Genomic DNA, 14,995 nt, shown 5'->3' with positions numbered 1-14,995 from the left:
CCGCTCTTCCGCAGGATCGAGGCAGCTAACAATATCAGATAACGTACCCTATCTATTAAATTGCCCCCATCACTTCCCTCTCCCCCCAACTGCACTATAATGAAACAACATAAGCAATTAAAACCATTCATTATTGCATTTATTGTGTTGAAAATGAAGTGTGTTTAGTGTCCCATGGATGGACAATCAAAAATACATTAAAACGTTAACATTAAAAAATAAGTTATAATAAAAAGTAACTTCTTTTGCTCTGCAGAAAGTAACTTCTCTTGCTTTGCCAAAAAGCTGCATTATTTCCCCAATTTATCTCTGGAGGAAGAAAACTCCATTGAACCCAACGGCGCTGCTCTCTCCCGCCCCCTGGCGGCGGAATCGCTCCCGAGCTGTCAATCACGCGCGACCCGGGTCGCTTACTGGCGAAGGGGCCGCGTTGCCCCGCCCCCTCCGTCCAATCAGGAGCGAGGGAGGAAGCATGGCCCCTCCCTCACCAAGGCTTCCTCCTGGCCACGCCCCCTCCCGGGCTTGCCGCTCTCCTATTGGCTGCCGGATCCGGTTTTTAAATAATCCTAGCAACGGCATTCTTTGCTGCTCTGCGATTGGCTGCCGCGGGACCAATCCATGGCCGCCCTCCGACAAGGTGGCGATTTTGAAATTCGCACTTTGCTGCAAGGCTGCGGAGGAAGAAAGGAAGGGAGGAGCGGCTGCAGAAGAGGAAGGTAAGGAAAGGAAGGAGGACGAGGCGCCGCGAAATGGAGGACGCTCCAGGGGGAATGGAGGACTTTCAGGGGGACATGGAGGGCATGAAGGGGAAATGGAGGACATCAGAGGAAATTATTCGGGAGGAATGGAGGACTTTCAAGTAAAATGGAGGCATGCAGGCGGAAATGATCCAGGGGAAATGGAGGACGCTCCGGGGAAATGGAGGACTTTTGGGTAAAATGGAGGCTATTCAGGGGAAATGGAGGGCATTCAGGGGAAGTGGAGGACATACGGGTAAAATGGAGGACGCTCCATGGTTTGGGGGCGCTCAGGGGAAATGATTTGGGGGGAAATTGAGGACATGTAGGTGAAATGGAGGACGCTCCAGGGTGGGATGGAGGGCGCGCAGGGGAAATGGAGGACACCCGTAGAAGATGCTTCGAGGGAAGTAATGGAGGGCGTCCCCAAACCCTCCCATGAGTCCCTGCATAGGATTCATTTGCAGCTGCGTTGCGTTTGCTGTACGTTTGCTTTCTTTTCCGCCTTCTGGGTTTGCAAGGTCCTCGGAGGACTCGAAATGGTGCTTCAGGAGCCACGCTTCTCCTCCTGTCCCAGCTCTCTCAATAAAAGAGCCTTAATAACAATAATAACAGTAATAATAATACCTATTGATATCCCGCTCCTCCAAATGACCGAAGCAGCTTACATTAAAATATATACATTATAAAACACAATATCAATACAGTGCCATATAATAATAACAACAACACTGCAACCCTGACCCTCCCATCAGTAATAACAAAGTGCAACTAAGTTATCAATCATTAAAACAGCCATTAATAATTAAATAATTATTATTAGCAATAGCCTGGCCTCCTCTGAGGCCGAGAGAGTGTGACTTGCCCAAGGACATCCAATGGCTTTCTAATGGCGGAGTTGGGATTCGAACCCAGGCCTCCAGAGTTGTAGTCTAACGCTCAAACCACTGCTGGATGTATATATAACTTATCATTGTCGTTATTAATTTATTTGTATGTTGCTTTCCCCCCAAAACTGGAACTCAGCGCATCCCAAAATACAATTAAAACTCCCGCTCTGGACCCCACACCAAACTCCAACTCCCAGAATTCCATAGCTTTGAGCCTGAAAGAGTTAAAGCGGTGCCAAACCGGGTTATCTCTCCAGTGTGGATGCAGCCTTGAAGGACCCGTCCTATCCTCCGAATTGCAGAAGCTGCCAAGTAGATCATAGAACCATAGAGTTGGAAGAGAGCCCTTTCTGCCATGCAGGAACTCTCCATCAAAGCATCCCCATTGGCAGATGGCCGTCCATGCATTCCCCAAAGAGGAACGGCAAACTTGATGCTGCTCGGTGGGCCTGTCAGTCATGCTCAAAATGGAGAACGTTTTGGAATTCCTACTGCAGAATGTAGGACACGACTTGGAGGGTCTGGGGACCCCATATGTGTCCCCTTCACTCCTGGGCTATTGCTGGGCAGCCTTTCCTGGTTTAGGGGTTTTGGAAGGCCATTGGTGTCTTTTCTGGCTCTGACCTGTTCCTGCCTGCCCCTTCAGTTATGGGGCCTCAGGCCAAAAAGGCAGAGATATATAGTAATATGGAGATAGATAGTACTCTGCTTTACATGTGTGTGTGTATTTATATATGTAGTGAGCTGGCAAATGAGGGGTGAGTCTGTTGGAAGGGTTGGGCTTCCGGCCAAAGACTGAGGTCTGCTAGGTGTCCTCCCTTTGTCCTCCCTTTGTCCTCCACTAGCGGGGCAGGGTTGGGGGGCTTCTTGGCAATGGTCCCCAACTGGAATCCCTTCCCTTGGAGACCTGCCTGGTGCCGACACTGTCTTCGCTCTGGCACTAAGGAAAGTCTTTGGGGCCTAATCAGTTCGTTCCGACTTGTGTCTGGTTTTAAAGGCTTTCATTTTATTATTTGCTTAATATGCTCTTACCCCGTTTAGATTATTTTTCTCATCTTTAAACCTTGGTTTGTTGATTTCAGTCGTAGGGCAGGATAAATAAACTAATCAAACATTGTGTGTCTGCCTTTGCCAGGTTAGCCTCCGGAGGTTGGAAGGATGCCTCCTCCGCGCAACTGCAAGAACGCCAGCGTCAAGCAGTCCTGGCCGGGCAGAGCCGTCCCAATGGTCAAGAACGGCCAGGACGAGAAGGTGGGTCTCAGTGTTGCCCGGTCCCCCAAAGCCATGCCCACCTTGTCTGCCATGTGTGTTTGGCACCTTCGCCTCCTTCCCCTGGTGCAGCCAGGCTGCTGCTTTTGTGATGCATGGAAGGTGGGCAGGAGATGGTTGAGAAGAAAGAGAGAGAGCGCAGCAAGTGACTGGGACCAGAACTACCTTCCTGCGTCGTTTTGGGAACATATAATTTTGGGTAATCTAGTAGCTTTAGCAAAGCGGGTGGGCACTGCCCAGTCATCATGCGGCTGCCTACCTGCTTCTCCATGGGGCTCCTGCCAGACCGTTTCCCTTTCCTGCTCCAAAAGGATAAATTGCCAGTCCTGGAAACCTCTGGGCCAGTTTCTGTGTGCAAAGGTTCTCTTTTGGGCCTTGTGCTTCTCTGTGAATGTGTGTGAGGGCACACATTGCTCTGCAGAACCAGATGAGAACGTTCAGATTTGGAAGAGTACAGATCCTCCCCATTTTGGGAGGTGTGTAACTTGTGGTTGGTTTGTGGAGAAGAAGGAGGACACAGGAAGGCAGTGGCTCTGGCTAGGGCTTGGTTGGTGCCCTTAGATTTACATCCTCTGGCCCCTGCCTCTTCCCAGAGAAGGACCAGCCTCCAGCGCTAAGTGCGGATTGGGTGAAGGCGTAGGTGGCATTTTGGGTGCCCTGTCCTCGGTTGACACTCTTTCCCCCGGTTCCATTCTTCTCCAGGAGGAGAGTTCTCAGGTCAAGCGGTCCCCCTCCTCTCCCCAAGGGGCACCCAAGAAGCGTTCTGTGTTTGGGGATATCACCAACGTAAGTATGGGCGCTTTTCCTACTAGGCAGGATGGGGGCTAAACGCCAAGCAATCCCTTTTCTGACAGCGCTGTGGGCCTTGGACCTATGGAGGGAGGCTGCTCCTGTGTGCCTTGCCCTGTATCCCCTTGGCATCTACAAAGGTGGATCTTTCTCTGCCTTTTCTTCCTGGGGCAAGTGAGGGCTGCAACCCTACCTTTCCTAAAAGCAGGACCCACCCTTTCTTCTGAGGAGGGGTCCCTGATCCCAGCTTTCTCTTGCAGGCTCACAAGACATGGCATATTTTGGGAAAGAAGGAGGCACCGGAGATGGCAAAGGGGGCAGCCAAGAAGGTGTCAAAGGGAACCAGGGTGCTGCCAGCTATTGCCAAGAACAATGAGATCAACCTGAAAAAGTGAGGAGGGGGACTCATACAATAACCCTGCAAAGCAGAGAGCCCACCTGGAGCCCATGGGCCTGGGATGCTTCTTTGGACTACAGCTCCCAGGATGTGTGCCTCTTCCCCATAGACAAGGAAGCTTCCCACCTTTCTTTCTCCCAAATGGGACTCAAAGCAGCACACAATATAAATTAAAACTCTAAACCAATACAGAAGTTTTTAAAAAGCATTAAACCAGTTAAAACCCATTTTTTTCCAACGGTAGCTTAAAACATGATTTAAAACTCACAGAAAATGAGTACTACATATTGAATGAAGAAGAGATAGTGATCCCTGGGAGGGGGAAATTGGAAGTGCGACATGTGCATGCATGTGCCACACTCCCTTTGCGTCTTCCAGTTCCTTCTCTCATCTCTGCCTTCCTCTTCCAGGTCCCTGAACAGAGTTCCTTCTGAGGACCCTCCAGCTGCTCCGTCGGACCCTGAGGTCAAGAAGGACCTGGCCAAGAGCGATGATCCCTCCTGGAAGGCAGAGGAACCAGAGGGGCTGGTATGGGGTGTCTGTCATCTTTTGTGGCTCTGGGATGCGGTGGCCATAGTGGGATCCATGCCAAGAGGGCCTCTTTTAACAAAAGGGCAGAAGGAAGGCTCTTGTGCGAGGGCAGCAACTGCCAAGGCTTGAGCTCCCCATGATGGGACCCTTGAAATGCGGCTGCTAGATACTGAGTCTTATGGGGATTTCAAACAAACAAACAAAACCCAGTTTTCTGCTCCTTCCTTCACTGTGAAGCAGGCCTGGGATTGAGTTGGTTGAGCATGAAATTAAGCCTATGCCTCCATTTTAACCTTACCTGCCTTTCTCCCTCTCAGTTGCTTTAGGTGGCTTTGTGTGTTTGGCCTCATGGCATCACATCTGTCCGTCCTTCCTTCCTTTAATTGAAAATAAATCCCTTTGCAGGTGACGCCAATTGAGGACATCGACAAGGGGCAACTGGACGACCCTTACGCCAGCGCCGAATACGCCAAGGATATCTTTATCTACATGCGCGAACGCGAGGTAGCTCTGTCCTCCAGTGTGTCGCTCGCTTTGCCAGGAAACCTAAGAAATCTGGACTTTATGTGTAGTTTTGTTTGGTCCCAAGGGCACAACGTTTGGCATAAAATTTCAGACTGAGATCACAATGAAGCTGCAAGGTCCTCTGCTGTAAGGAATCCCTTTGGTTTTCTCAGGTTATGAAGAGCAGGTGAAGCCAGTGAAAACAGTCAACGTTAGGAATACAGAGGAAATGATTGTGTCTCTTCTTGTTCTCAACAGTCTCGAGCGAATGTAAAACACCAATTTCCTTTAAAAAAGAAAACTGACAAGGAAACCAAGGCCAGAAATTGCTGCATATTTATGTCTTACATAAAAGCCTTCCTGTGACACAAGTTTTAGGGGGGAAAATTAGGGGGGGAGATAGCTCTGGGAGCACATTCTTTACAGTATTTTATTCTTCGCTGTAAAGGACAATATTCCATAGTCTGGTGTTTTTTTTTTAATTGTCTTCAATTTTTGCATTTTCCATTTTTTAAGAAGGCATTAAAATGATGGGTTGGGTGTTTCCCCCATTTCTTCTCTATTCCTGAGAATTCATTTTCCTTTCCAGAAACCTTGGCTAGTGTTTTCCCAGCAGCAACTGGGATAATTTGGGTGCCCAAAGAGAACCACCTTCAGCCCTGGTCATGCTGAGGGCTTTGGCCTCCTGGCTGGTCCTCCCGGGACAAGATGGTTGCCATTGGGAAGAAGACCTTTGGGCTGCACCTTTCTCATGGTCCTCTTTCTCTTCCTCTTCTCCTGCAGGAGAAATTCCTGCTCCCCGACTACATGGAGAATCAGCCCGACATCACCACCGACATGAGGGCCATCTTGGTGGACTGGATGGTCGAGGTGCAGGTCAGTCCTGGTCACACCTTCCCTGCAACGTTTGTGGACTCATAGCCTCGGCTGGCTTTTCCAGGGCCGAAGCAGTCCCAAACACGGACTCCCTTAGTACGGATGGGTTTTATGTGCTCTTTTAATTGGTGCATGTGTAGTTTATGGTTCTCCCCTGCCTTGCTCCATTTAACGCTGTTCCCTCCTCCTTCAGGAGAACTTTGAGTTCACCCATGAGACTCTTTACCTGGCGGTCAAGCTGATGGATCACTACCTGGTCAAGGTGACTTCCATGCGGGACAAGCTGCAGCTCATCGGCTGCACGGCCATCCTGATCGCCTCCAAGTTTGAGGTGAGATTTGGGAGCCATGGGGGCTTCTTTGAGTAGAGAAACTGGCTGTGACTTGGTAATGGGCCAAGCTGGCAGGATTTGGGGACCTGCTGTGCCTTCTTCCACCATCTTGATGAGGCTCATGATGCTGAACGTGGCACACAGGAGCCTTTGCCCAGTTCTTGGACTGGTGGCATAAGAGTGGCACTTGCACAAACATTTCAGCATGGGCTTTATCTCTAGGATTCCACATCCTGCCTTCTTAATCCCCATTGAGAAACGTCTTTTGTTTTTGGGGAGGGGCACCTCTGCCTTGACAAAAGCCCCATGATGGCATTTTCAGATTCCCAAGCCTCTAGGTCCAAATTTTTAGCATTGGTACCTTTTCAAAAACCAGCATAAGATGTCAGACCGTGTCTCTCTTTTGGCTTGAAGTTCTTGGGGGGCACATTTCAGGGTCTGAGCGGGGCCAAAAGGAAAAGGGGCAGGAACATATTGCCAGCATGGAGTTCTTAGTGCCCCTGACTAAACCTTAGGGGAGACATGGGGGGTGGATGTGGCAGAAGAAAAACTGGGAAACCACCTGTCCTGGGTAAGGAGTCATGGGTAAAGAGGGGTATAGGCATTTGGGGGAATTCTTGGAAGGTCAGTCCTAGACCCACTGAGGTCTCCCTATCTCTGCTGTGTCTAAGAACTGTGGCCCTCCCAGAACACACTGTACCATTGCGCTCATCCTTGAACCTCCGTTACCTGTCTTATTATGGGGTCAGGTTGAGGAGCCATCTCCTAGTCAATCCTGGGTGCAGAGTCCTTGAGACAGCAGGACTCTGAGATCTGGTCTGTTTTCTTCCCTTTCTCCAGGAACGCTGCCCGCCTTGCGTGGATGACTTCCTCTACATCTGCGACGATGCTTACAAGAGAGAGGAGCTCCTCGCCATGGAAATAAGCATCTTGCAGACGCTCCACTTTGACATCAATATCCCCATTGCTTACCGCTTCCTCCGGCGTTTTGCCAAGGTGAGCAGAGGCCAAGGAGGCCAGAGGCCAAGGCTAGCCTCACAAGTGAGCCTGGGGCCCAGAGTGGGATCGTGAAAGGTTGGGATGGGATTTTTGCTGCCTAGATTATTATCCAAGGTGAGTTTGCCTTGTGAGAGTTCCTGCATGGTAGGGGATTGGACTGGATGGCCCCTGTGGCCTCTTCCAACTCTATGATTATATGCCATGATGCCTCCTTGCATTTCCAAGTGCCGCCTGGGCCTCTTCCCCGCTTCTCACGTTGTCTTTTCTGTCTCCCCTTTTCCCGCAGTGTGCCCACGCCAACATGGAGACCCTGACCCTGGCCCGGTTCATCTGTGAGCTGACCCTGCAGGAATACGACTTCGTCCAGGAGAGCGCCTCCCATTTGGCCGCCAGCTGCCTCCTCCTGGCTCTCAAGATGAAGAAGCTCGGCGGCTGGGTGAGTCTCCGGCCTTGGAGCATATCTCGGGAGGTGATGTGGCCCCTTTGGGTCAGGGAGTCAAGGCTGTTCACTGTCCCCCTGAACGCCCCCCAAAATCTCAGCCTCCACCCCAGCAGCTGGCAAGCCCTGTGGGGATGCTGCTCTGGATGGTCATGGTTTCTTTTGGCTGGAAGAACTGGGCCAGTGTGTTGCACAACTCCTGGAAGGTGCAGGGAGCCATTTGTGGAGGCTGCCAGAACCCATGGTTGTGGCTGGTCTGGCAATTCTTAGGAGTCCAGGAAGTTCCTCTGGCACTGAGTCCGTCCCTGGTGCGGTCCATCTCAGCCCCTGGTTGCCAACGCTGGCTTGCAGGATTGTTCAAGCTCCACTTGGTGGAGTCTGCCATCCAGGTTTTGGTCAGGACTGACCCTGCTTAGCTTGAGAAACCAGGCAAGACAGCTAAGTCAATGAGTCCACTCTTGGGGGATTAAAAGTTGGGGCTTCCGGGTGTGTTTTCCCTGGGCAAGATGGCCACTTCCTTTCTCCTCTGCTGTAGAATCCCACGCTGGAGTATTACAGTGGCTACAGAGCTGAGGAGCTGCCTGCCCTGGTGAAGAGGCTCAACTTCCTGCTGACCTACAGCCACGACCAAAGGCTCAAAGCCGTGCGGAGCAAGTACTCCCACCGGTGAGACCACCCTTCCCACTCCTTTCTGAGCATCTGAGCACAGCATGTCTGTACATTACTCCATCATGAGCGTGTTTGCACACAGGTCATTAGATGCCCTCCTGCCCAAGATAAGAGAGAACAGCCTGGCTTTTTTGACATATAGAACAGAGAGAAATGTAGGAATACTGGAGCTGTGTAATGTACTTAATGCAGAGGCCTGGGAACTGTTGCTTAGCCTGTTTGGGGTAGATCCATTGAGTCAGTGGGTTTTACTTATGTGTTGACTGATTCTGACAGTATATATAAGTTGAGAAAATTCAGGGCGCACATGCTTGTTAAAGGATGAAGATAACATTAAACCATGTGCTGTTACTTCTCTGTGCTAACTTGGTTTTGGAACTGGTATAAATGCCCAGAAAAGAAGACCCCTTTGCAGAGATGCTTTAATTATGGATTTTTTCCACTGGCAAAGGGTTGGATAGATGGCTTTTGGGGGGCCTTCCAACTCTGAGTCTATGGGATTGATTTGGGGAGCAAAGCACACTGTGGATGTTTGGGGGAGAGAGGAGAAGAGTATGCCAAGTCCCTTCTGTCTCTTTTTCCTGTCCAGGGAGATCCATGCTTCTCTCTTTGTCTCCTTGCCTTACAGGGTCTTCTTTGAGGTGGCCAAAATGGCTCCCATGGACATGATGGAGCTGGAGGGGGCCTTAAAGAGCTAGCCCTGGCCAGGCAGGGGTCCGGAGCCCCTGGCCCAAGGTGCCACTGCAGAGAAGCCGCAGTGTACATAACACTTGTAAATAGAAGTGTGCTTTTAGCCTCGGAGGCCTGTATATAATGTGTATTTGTGTTCATTTTATTGTGTTTTAAAAAAATTGAGGGAGGGAAAAGAGGGAAAGGAGAATAAGAAAAGTTAATACTGTTTCAGGGAGGGATCTGTTTGAAGTATTAGAAGAGCTTTCAATAAAATAAATTAAAAGTATTCCTTGTTGTCATCATAGCTGCCTGGAGGGGGGCACAGGAGCATGGCAGGGTTTAGGGAGCTGCCCTATTTCTCGCGTCCGGTGCCCCTGCGATAGGTTTCCCTTCTGAAGCTCCAAATAGCTACAGGTCAACCCTTTGCTAACCTCCCCGGAAAGGGTCAGGACACTTTGGGGATGGATGTTTTTGGATCTGTGTCCAAAAACCTGGATGGTTTGGGTGCATATTTTTTTCCTTTTCCCTGACGCCTGGATTAATTATGCAATTTTAATTATACATTATGCAGTTTCAAGGGTTGCCCCCCCCCCCCCCCCTTTTGAATGCAGCACACAGATGGAGAAAGGAGAGAGGACTCATTCAGTGAGCCAATCCAGGTTTATTTTGTAATTGCAGTGTCTGGATTCTGCAAGTAAAATTTCGATGGGTCCCAACTTACGCGAGGCATTGGCATCCCCTTGGTCATTTCCAAAGCCACAACACTCCCCTCTCCCAGATCTGCCCCTTGGCTCCCCATCCAGGTGGGGAAGTGGGTTGTCAATTGAATACCTTTCCCCCCATCTGTTTCCCAGCATCTGGTTTGGGGTAGCATAGATTGGGTTTGCCTGTTTCACTGGCTAAACATATACCCAGCAGGTCGAGTACCTTTGCTTCACTTCTGGCTTTCTGTCATGCAGCTGTTCCAGAAAAGGGGCAGGTTTGCTGGAGGAGCAAGGCTTGGCTCCTTGGGATTGGGAGAGGCAGATCCTTCTTTCCCTTCACTATTGTGAGGAGTTTGGGAAGATGGGGCTTGAGAAAAGCCAGGCTCAGGGCCTCAATTGGTGCCTTTGTGCCATCCGAAAAGGAGTGCATACAGAATAAAGTACAAAGATTTGGATAAAGCCAGTCCAAGAAAGAAGGATCCCAGCCTGCCTCCCTGCCCTACTTCGTCGCTTGGGGTTGTTGCAAAAATACATTAACTGGGAAACAGACATCGGCAGTGCAGAAATGTGGCAACGAAGAGCAGGGTCAGAGATCAGAGCCAAAAGGCAGTCAAGCCTAAAGGAAATCGGAGCATGGCAGCTGCTTCCCATTAAAAAATCCCCAGGTCTTAATTGCAAGGAGAGCTAGAAACCTGCTCCTCTTTTGCTTTTAAAGCAAGAGGAGACCAAGTGTGGCTTTTGGACGTTGCTGGACTCCAGCTTCCAGCATTCCTTAGCTAGGCTGATGGGAGGTGCAGTCCAACAAGATCTCAGAGGCTGTTTTGCTCCTTTGTTTTAAAGGAAAGTGGCAACTGCCTTGCTCTCTGGGGTAAATACATGCTCCTACATACTTTCTTGGTGACTCTGAACACCAAACTGAATCAGTCCCTGGCATCCCCTCCTTTTGGCTCCATCTCCGTAAGAACACCTTGCCCAGAAAGACTTGCTGCCTGAGCCAGCCATGCAGTTACAGGGGCTGGGGTGGGTGGGAGGGGACGAGATTAAGGCCTATATACAGATACACAAACCCTCTCCACCATCACAATAAAAGCCAATCATTGTAGTAAGCACACGGAGATACATTACACTGCCCCCCCCAAAAAACAGCCTTCCCCAGGAGGGTGCACATGGCATGCAGATCGAGAAGATGTCTGTTCTTCCTTTTTGCCCCATAGCAGGTACCAAGGGATGAGGTGCATGGCTCCTTTGCTCCGCTGTCCCGGCTTCCCATCTTCGTAGTCCAGTGTTGGGCTTAGACGCCTGCCCAGGTCCCCTTCCCTCCAGGGACAACACCACAAAACCCCCTAAGGCTGAGGAAGGTTTCCCAGGAGCACTGGCCAGCTCTCGAGATGCAGAGGTGGCTGCTCACATCTCTCCAAGCCTGCGCCTGGCTTCCTGAACCCGACTGCCAGCTCTGGCCTTTAGCATTTCAGAGGACATAAGAAAGCCGTTCAGCATCCACTGTTGCAGGAACGAGAAGCTCAGCTGGGTGCTGCTATGATCAGACAAACACAATGTAGTCATGCCCTCTGGCTTGGAGAAAGCAGTGCTGGACCATCACAGTTTCGGCTAGCTGTCCAAACCGGTGCAAAACTGGCTGACTGCCATCTTCTGCAGCAAAGCCAGTAAAATCAACATTTGGACTTGCAACCAACGCTGCTCTGTATGGCTGCTTGTTGCTGTTGCTTTTGTGGGTCTCCTGCACCTCCGAGTGCAGCCCTAGATGGACCGTCCACTGGTCCAGCCCAGAGGAGACTGGTCAGCCCTCTGGTCATGCCATTGCCATTGGCACCTGTCTCTCTGTGCGTGTGTGTGTTTCAAAGTGCTCTTGCGCAACATAGGTGAAAAATAAATTAAGCTTTTATATAGATATACATTAAATCTTTAAATAAATATCTTCTCTTTCTTTCCAAACTATTTACATTCTCAACAAGCACAATGGGGAGAAAAGCTGGATCGATTGTGGCAAAGGAGGCAAGCTTGGAAGGACTGCAAAGGGGGATCGATAGAAGGAAGCCCCCCGCCTCTCCTGCCCCTGAGAAAAAGCAGCAGCTGGGGGCGAAGTGGGGAGCTTTCTGTGCAAAGGGACCCCCAGCGCATAAAGGGGGATGCAGCAGAGGTCACAGCAATGGGGCCACTTGGACCTCCATTTTGTGTATTTGGGGAAGACCCCCGAAGAAGCCCCACTGGGGTCTTGGGTTTCCTGTCCCATCTCAGCATCTATAAAGAATTCAGCATTTTGTGGTGATTGAGGGAACCTTTGGGACTTTGTAAGGGAAGAGTCTGGAAGAATTTAGTAAACTGTTTGCAAAAAAAAAAGAAGAAGAAGTTAAAACCAATCTTATTATATATACTTCCAGATTCTGAAATACTGCAGAACGGAGGTCGAGGGTTGCTCTTCGGATCTGCAGCTGCAATGGTTTGTGCGGTGGGAGGAATTAATACTTTTGTTCAAGGTGCCACTTCATCTGCTCCCCTTGCACTCAACCAAACCAACCTTGAAGCTAAGGAGGAAAACATGGGTCCCGGTACCTCTCTGAGGAGACCATGGACACCATCCTTTGCTCACTGCCCCTCATTCTTCCAGGATCCATCCTTATTCCTTTAGGAGTGGGGATCTCATGGTCCGACACCTCCTCTAGGCTTATAATGCCCATCATCCCTCACTGGCTTATGCAGAATGATGGGAGCTGCACCTGGAGAGCCATACCTCGCCTGCCCTTGCTTTAGCAGCAAACCAGCAGAAAGGGCTGCCATACCTGCTGCATTGGCACCTCCTGAGCTGCTGCTACCATTAAAGACGCAGCCTTTGGCTCTTTTCCTTGCTCATAAGTTCTCCCATTGCAAGCCATGGCCTGTGCGCTTCTCCTAAGAAACGGATTACAGGCTCCCAACGCTTTCCTCTCCAGCTCCCTGGACTCAAAGCTTAAAGACATAAATGAATTAGAAGAGTCTCTCTAAGGACTCAGGTCAATGAAAACTGTGCAAGCCTCCTCAGCTGGGACCACAATGCAACCCCCACAGCATGAAATTCAATGGTCTCCCCGCAATCTACCCACCATCTTGACTGCCCCCCAGCCCCAAAGGCCACCATTTCAGGGGATGCCAATGGCAGGAACTGACCTCCAACGCCACCCAGGCTGCCCCACCGAGACAGACGGATGGACATGAATTGCTCCAGGTGAAACCAAATTCAAGCACGTGAGCCAAAACCACAGGAACGGCCACAAAAGAGACTGGGAAGGCAGGCAAGGAGGAAAGGGAGAACTGGGGAGAATGGGGGACAGAAGAAAACAGCCAAGCCACAATCTTTGGCAAAGATGAAGATGTAAACTCTTGGCAATGGAGGGATGCATGGGAGACGCTCCTGGCGTGAAGATCCCGGGGATCCCTGGCTCAGGCCATGCCCAGCAGTCTATGGTCAAGTGTATCCGCATGCCCACCCCATCCACTCCTGCCCACCACCAACCGGCCGCCCGACGCTGCCAATGGAAATGGGAGGTGGCAGTCAAGAAGAAGGGGTGCCCCAAGACTCCCAATCCCTCCTTTTGGTGGAGAGGAGCTTCTCTAGAGTTGGTTGGTGGCGTCCTTAATTCCCTGGAGAATCCTCTTCAGATGGCCCACTTTTGAGATCCCAAGATCCTGCGATGGAAGAAGAGGAAAGAAGAAGAGGAGAAAATTGGTCTGGTTGCTGGACAGCAGAAGCCCATCCATCACAAGGGACTCTCCCCTACAAATGATCTGTTGCTTGGGACTTAAAAGCCCTGTGCAGAGATATCCCTAGGGCCACCACTGACCCTTTGCAAGGCTTAGTCTGGGAAACACCGGACACTGGAGGACACCTCTGCCCAGGTGTGGCTATTCCCCTGAATGCAAGCAGGGGGCGCTCTTGCACCATGGAGGGAGAAACAGTGGCCCTGCAAAATGTAGGGCATTCAAGGAAAAATGTAGGACATCCCCAAATGGCAGCTATACACACTCATAGAAATGTATAATGCATGCTTAGTAGCTGTGCTCCAAAGGGAAGACATTTTGGAGTTCCCCCTGGACAGAAGGTTGAAATGGAGGACATGCCCTGGAAAAGGAGACTGTCTGGCCACTCTGGATGGGCTGGACCCCTGATGTTTGGCCCCAAGGAAGGAGGTTCCAGCACCTTCTCTTGCAAAGCAGGAGGAAGGCTGCGATGGTGGTGGGCATGCAAGGGGCAGCAGGAGCCATGGGACTCATGCGATGCAAAGGCAATGTCATGCAAGCACCCCATGCATGCTCATGCAACGCAGCCAGATGCTCGCAGCAACCAGACCACGGAGCAAGCACATGCAGCAGCTGTGGAGGAGCAGGCGCATGCCGCAGGTGCAATACCTTCAAATCTTTCCTCTCCAACAGGATCAGCTCAGAGCCCTGAATGTCGTGGCGCATGAAAATCTCTTTGTACTCTCCCAAATCGAGCGCCTCCAGCCAGACGGCCACTTCCTCAGGGCCCCAGTTCTCCACTGGAAAGAAAGGGAGATGGAGAAAAGGGTCGGTTCAGCTCTGGGGAAAAAGAGAAGGGAGCCGAAGCCAAAGCCATGCGAGAGGCGGAAGCGGGGGCAAAACAGGGAGAGTATCGGGGCCCTTCCACAATCCACAATCCACAGAATCCCAGGGCAAGGGCCATCTACTCCAACCCCTTTCTGCCATGCAGGAATCCTCATCTATAGCACTCTTGAGAGAGACGGCCACCCAAACTCTGCTTAAAGGCCCCAAAGAAGGGAAGCCCCCCAACCTCCAAAGAGGTTCTTCCTCATGTTTAGGTAGAACCTCTTTCTTTGCAATTTGAACCCACTGGTTCTCCTTCTAGTCAGGAAAACAAGCTGGCTCCATCTTCTTCCCTGACGTCCCTTTGGATAGTTAACTATGGCTGCTTTATTGACACCTGTCCATCTTCTCCATCTTCCAAGCTAAATATATACCCAGCTTCCTGCGCTGTTTCTCACAGTTTGCTCTAGAAACCCGGATCTCTCCACAGCAGAGAAATTCCCTAAACTGCAAATGTCAAGGCTTCAAAGGATAGGTTCATGGCGAATGAAGTGGAATCGTTGTGCTATAATTGTTTAGTGTGAAAGGGCCCCATCAAGAAGAAAGAGGAGGCACTCTGGCTGCATCCAGA

At 50.6% G+C, this 14,995-nt stretch overlaps 2 protein-coding genes across 5 annotated transcripts in view; one reads left to right on the top strand and one right to left on the bottom strand.

Moving 5' to 3' along the window:
- Positions 1 to 629: 629 nt before the first annotated feature.
- On the top strand, positions 630 to 9,358 carry LOC149308608 (G2/mitotic-specific cyclin-B3-like). Its single transcript, XM_089537091.1, has 12 exons — positions 630 to 716; positions 2,763 to 2,878; positions 3,599 to 3,682; positions 3,946 to 4,076; positions 4,493 to 4,610; positions 5,019 to 5,117; positions 5,901 to 5,993; positions 6,187 to 6,324; positions 7,165 to 7,320; positions 7,610 to 7,759; positions 8,298 to 8,428; positions 9,060 to 9,358. Exons 2-12 carry the CDS (start codon positions 2,786 to 2,788, stop codon positions 9,127 to 9,129), a joined length of 1,263 nt encoding a protein of 420 aa, XP_089393217.1. The 5' UTR covers positions 630 to 716; positions 2,763 to 2,785; the 3' UTR covers positions 9,130 to 9,358.
- A 394-nt stretch (positions 9,359 to 9,752) lies between these two features.
- LOC149308607 (diacylglycerol kinase delta-like) overlaps positions 9,753 to 14,995 on the bottom strand; it is a 45,402-nt gene continuing 40,159 nt past the window's right edge. For 2 of the 4 annotated variants that reach the window (XM_089536100.1, XM_089536103.1), the window contains exons 28-29: positions 14,209 to 14,339; positions 9,753 to 13,488 (exon numbers count right to left, since the gene is read on the bottom strand). In XM_089536100.1, coding sequence (XP_089392226.1) covers positions 13,414 to 13,488; positions 14,209 to 14,339 — 206 coding nt within the window. In that variant the 3' untranslated portion in view covers positions 9,753 to 13,413. The remainder of the gene's footprint in view (positions 13,489 to 14,208; positions 14,340 to 14,995) is intronic. The other 2 variants (XR_016282168.1, XM_089536102.1) reach the window with 2 other exon arrangements.

The sequence above is a fragment of the Sceloporus occidentalis genome, unplaced genomic scaffold (assembly GCF_023333645.1).
Source record: "Sceloporus occidentalis isolate IW3139 unplaced genomic scaffold, rSceOcc1.0.p SCAF_8, whole genome shotgun sequence".
NCBI classification, from domain to species: Eukaryota; Metazoa; Chordata; class Lepidosauria; order Squamata; family Phrynosomatidae; genus Sceloporus; species Sceloporus occidentalis.
Note: the sequence above shows the minus strand (reverse complement) of the source record. Positions and strands in the feature narration are given on the sequence as shown.

Bases quoted from the DNA above. Each gene is read 5' to 3' on its own strand.
- LOC149308608 (XM_089537091.1), top strand. From the start codon at position 2,786: ATGCCTCCTCCGCGCAACTGCAAGAACGCCAGCGTCAAGCAGTCCTGG. The intron at 6,325-7,164 runs GTGAGATTTGGG...CCCTTTCTCCAG, and splicing joins TGATCGCCTCCAAGTTTGAG to GAACGCTGCCCGCCTTGCGT. The intron at 8,429-9,059 runs GTGAGACCACCC...CTTGCCTTACAG, and splicing joins CGGAGCAAGTACTCCCACCG to GGTCTTCTTTGAGGTGGCCA.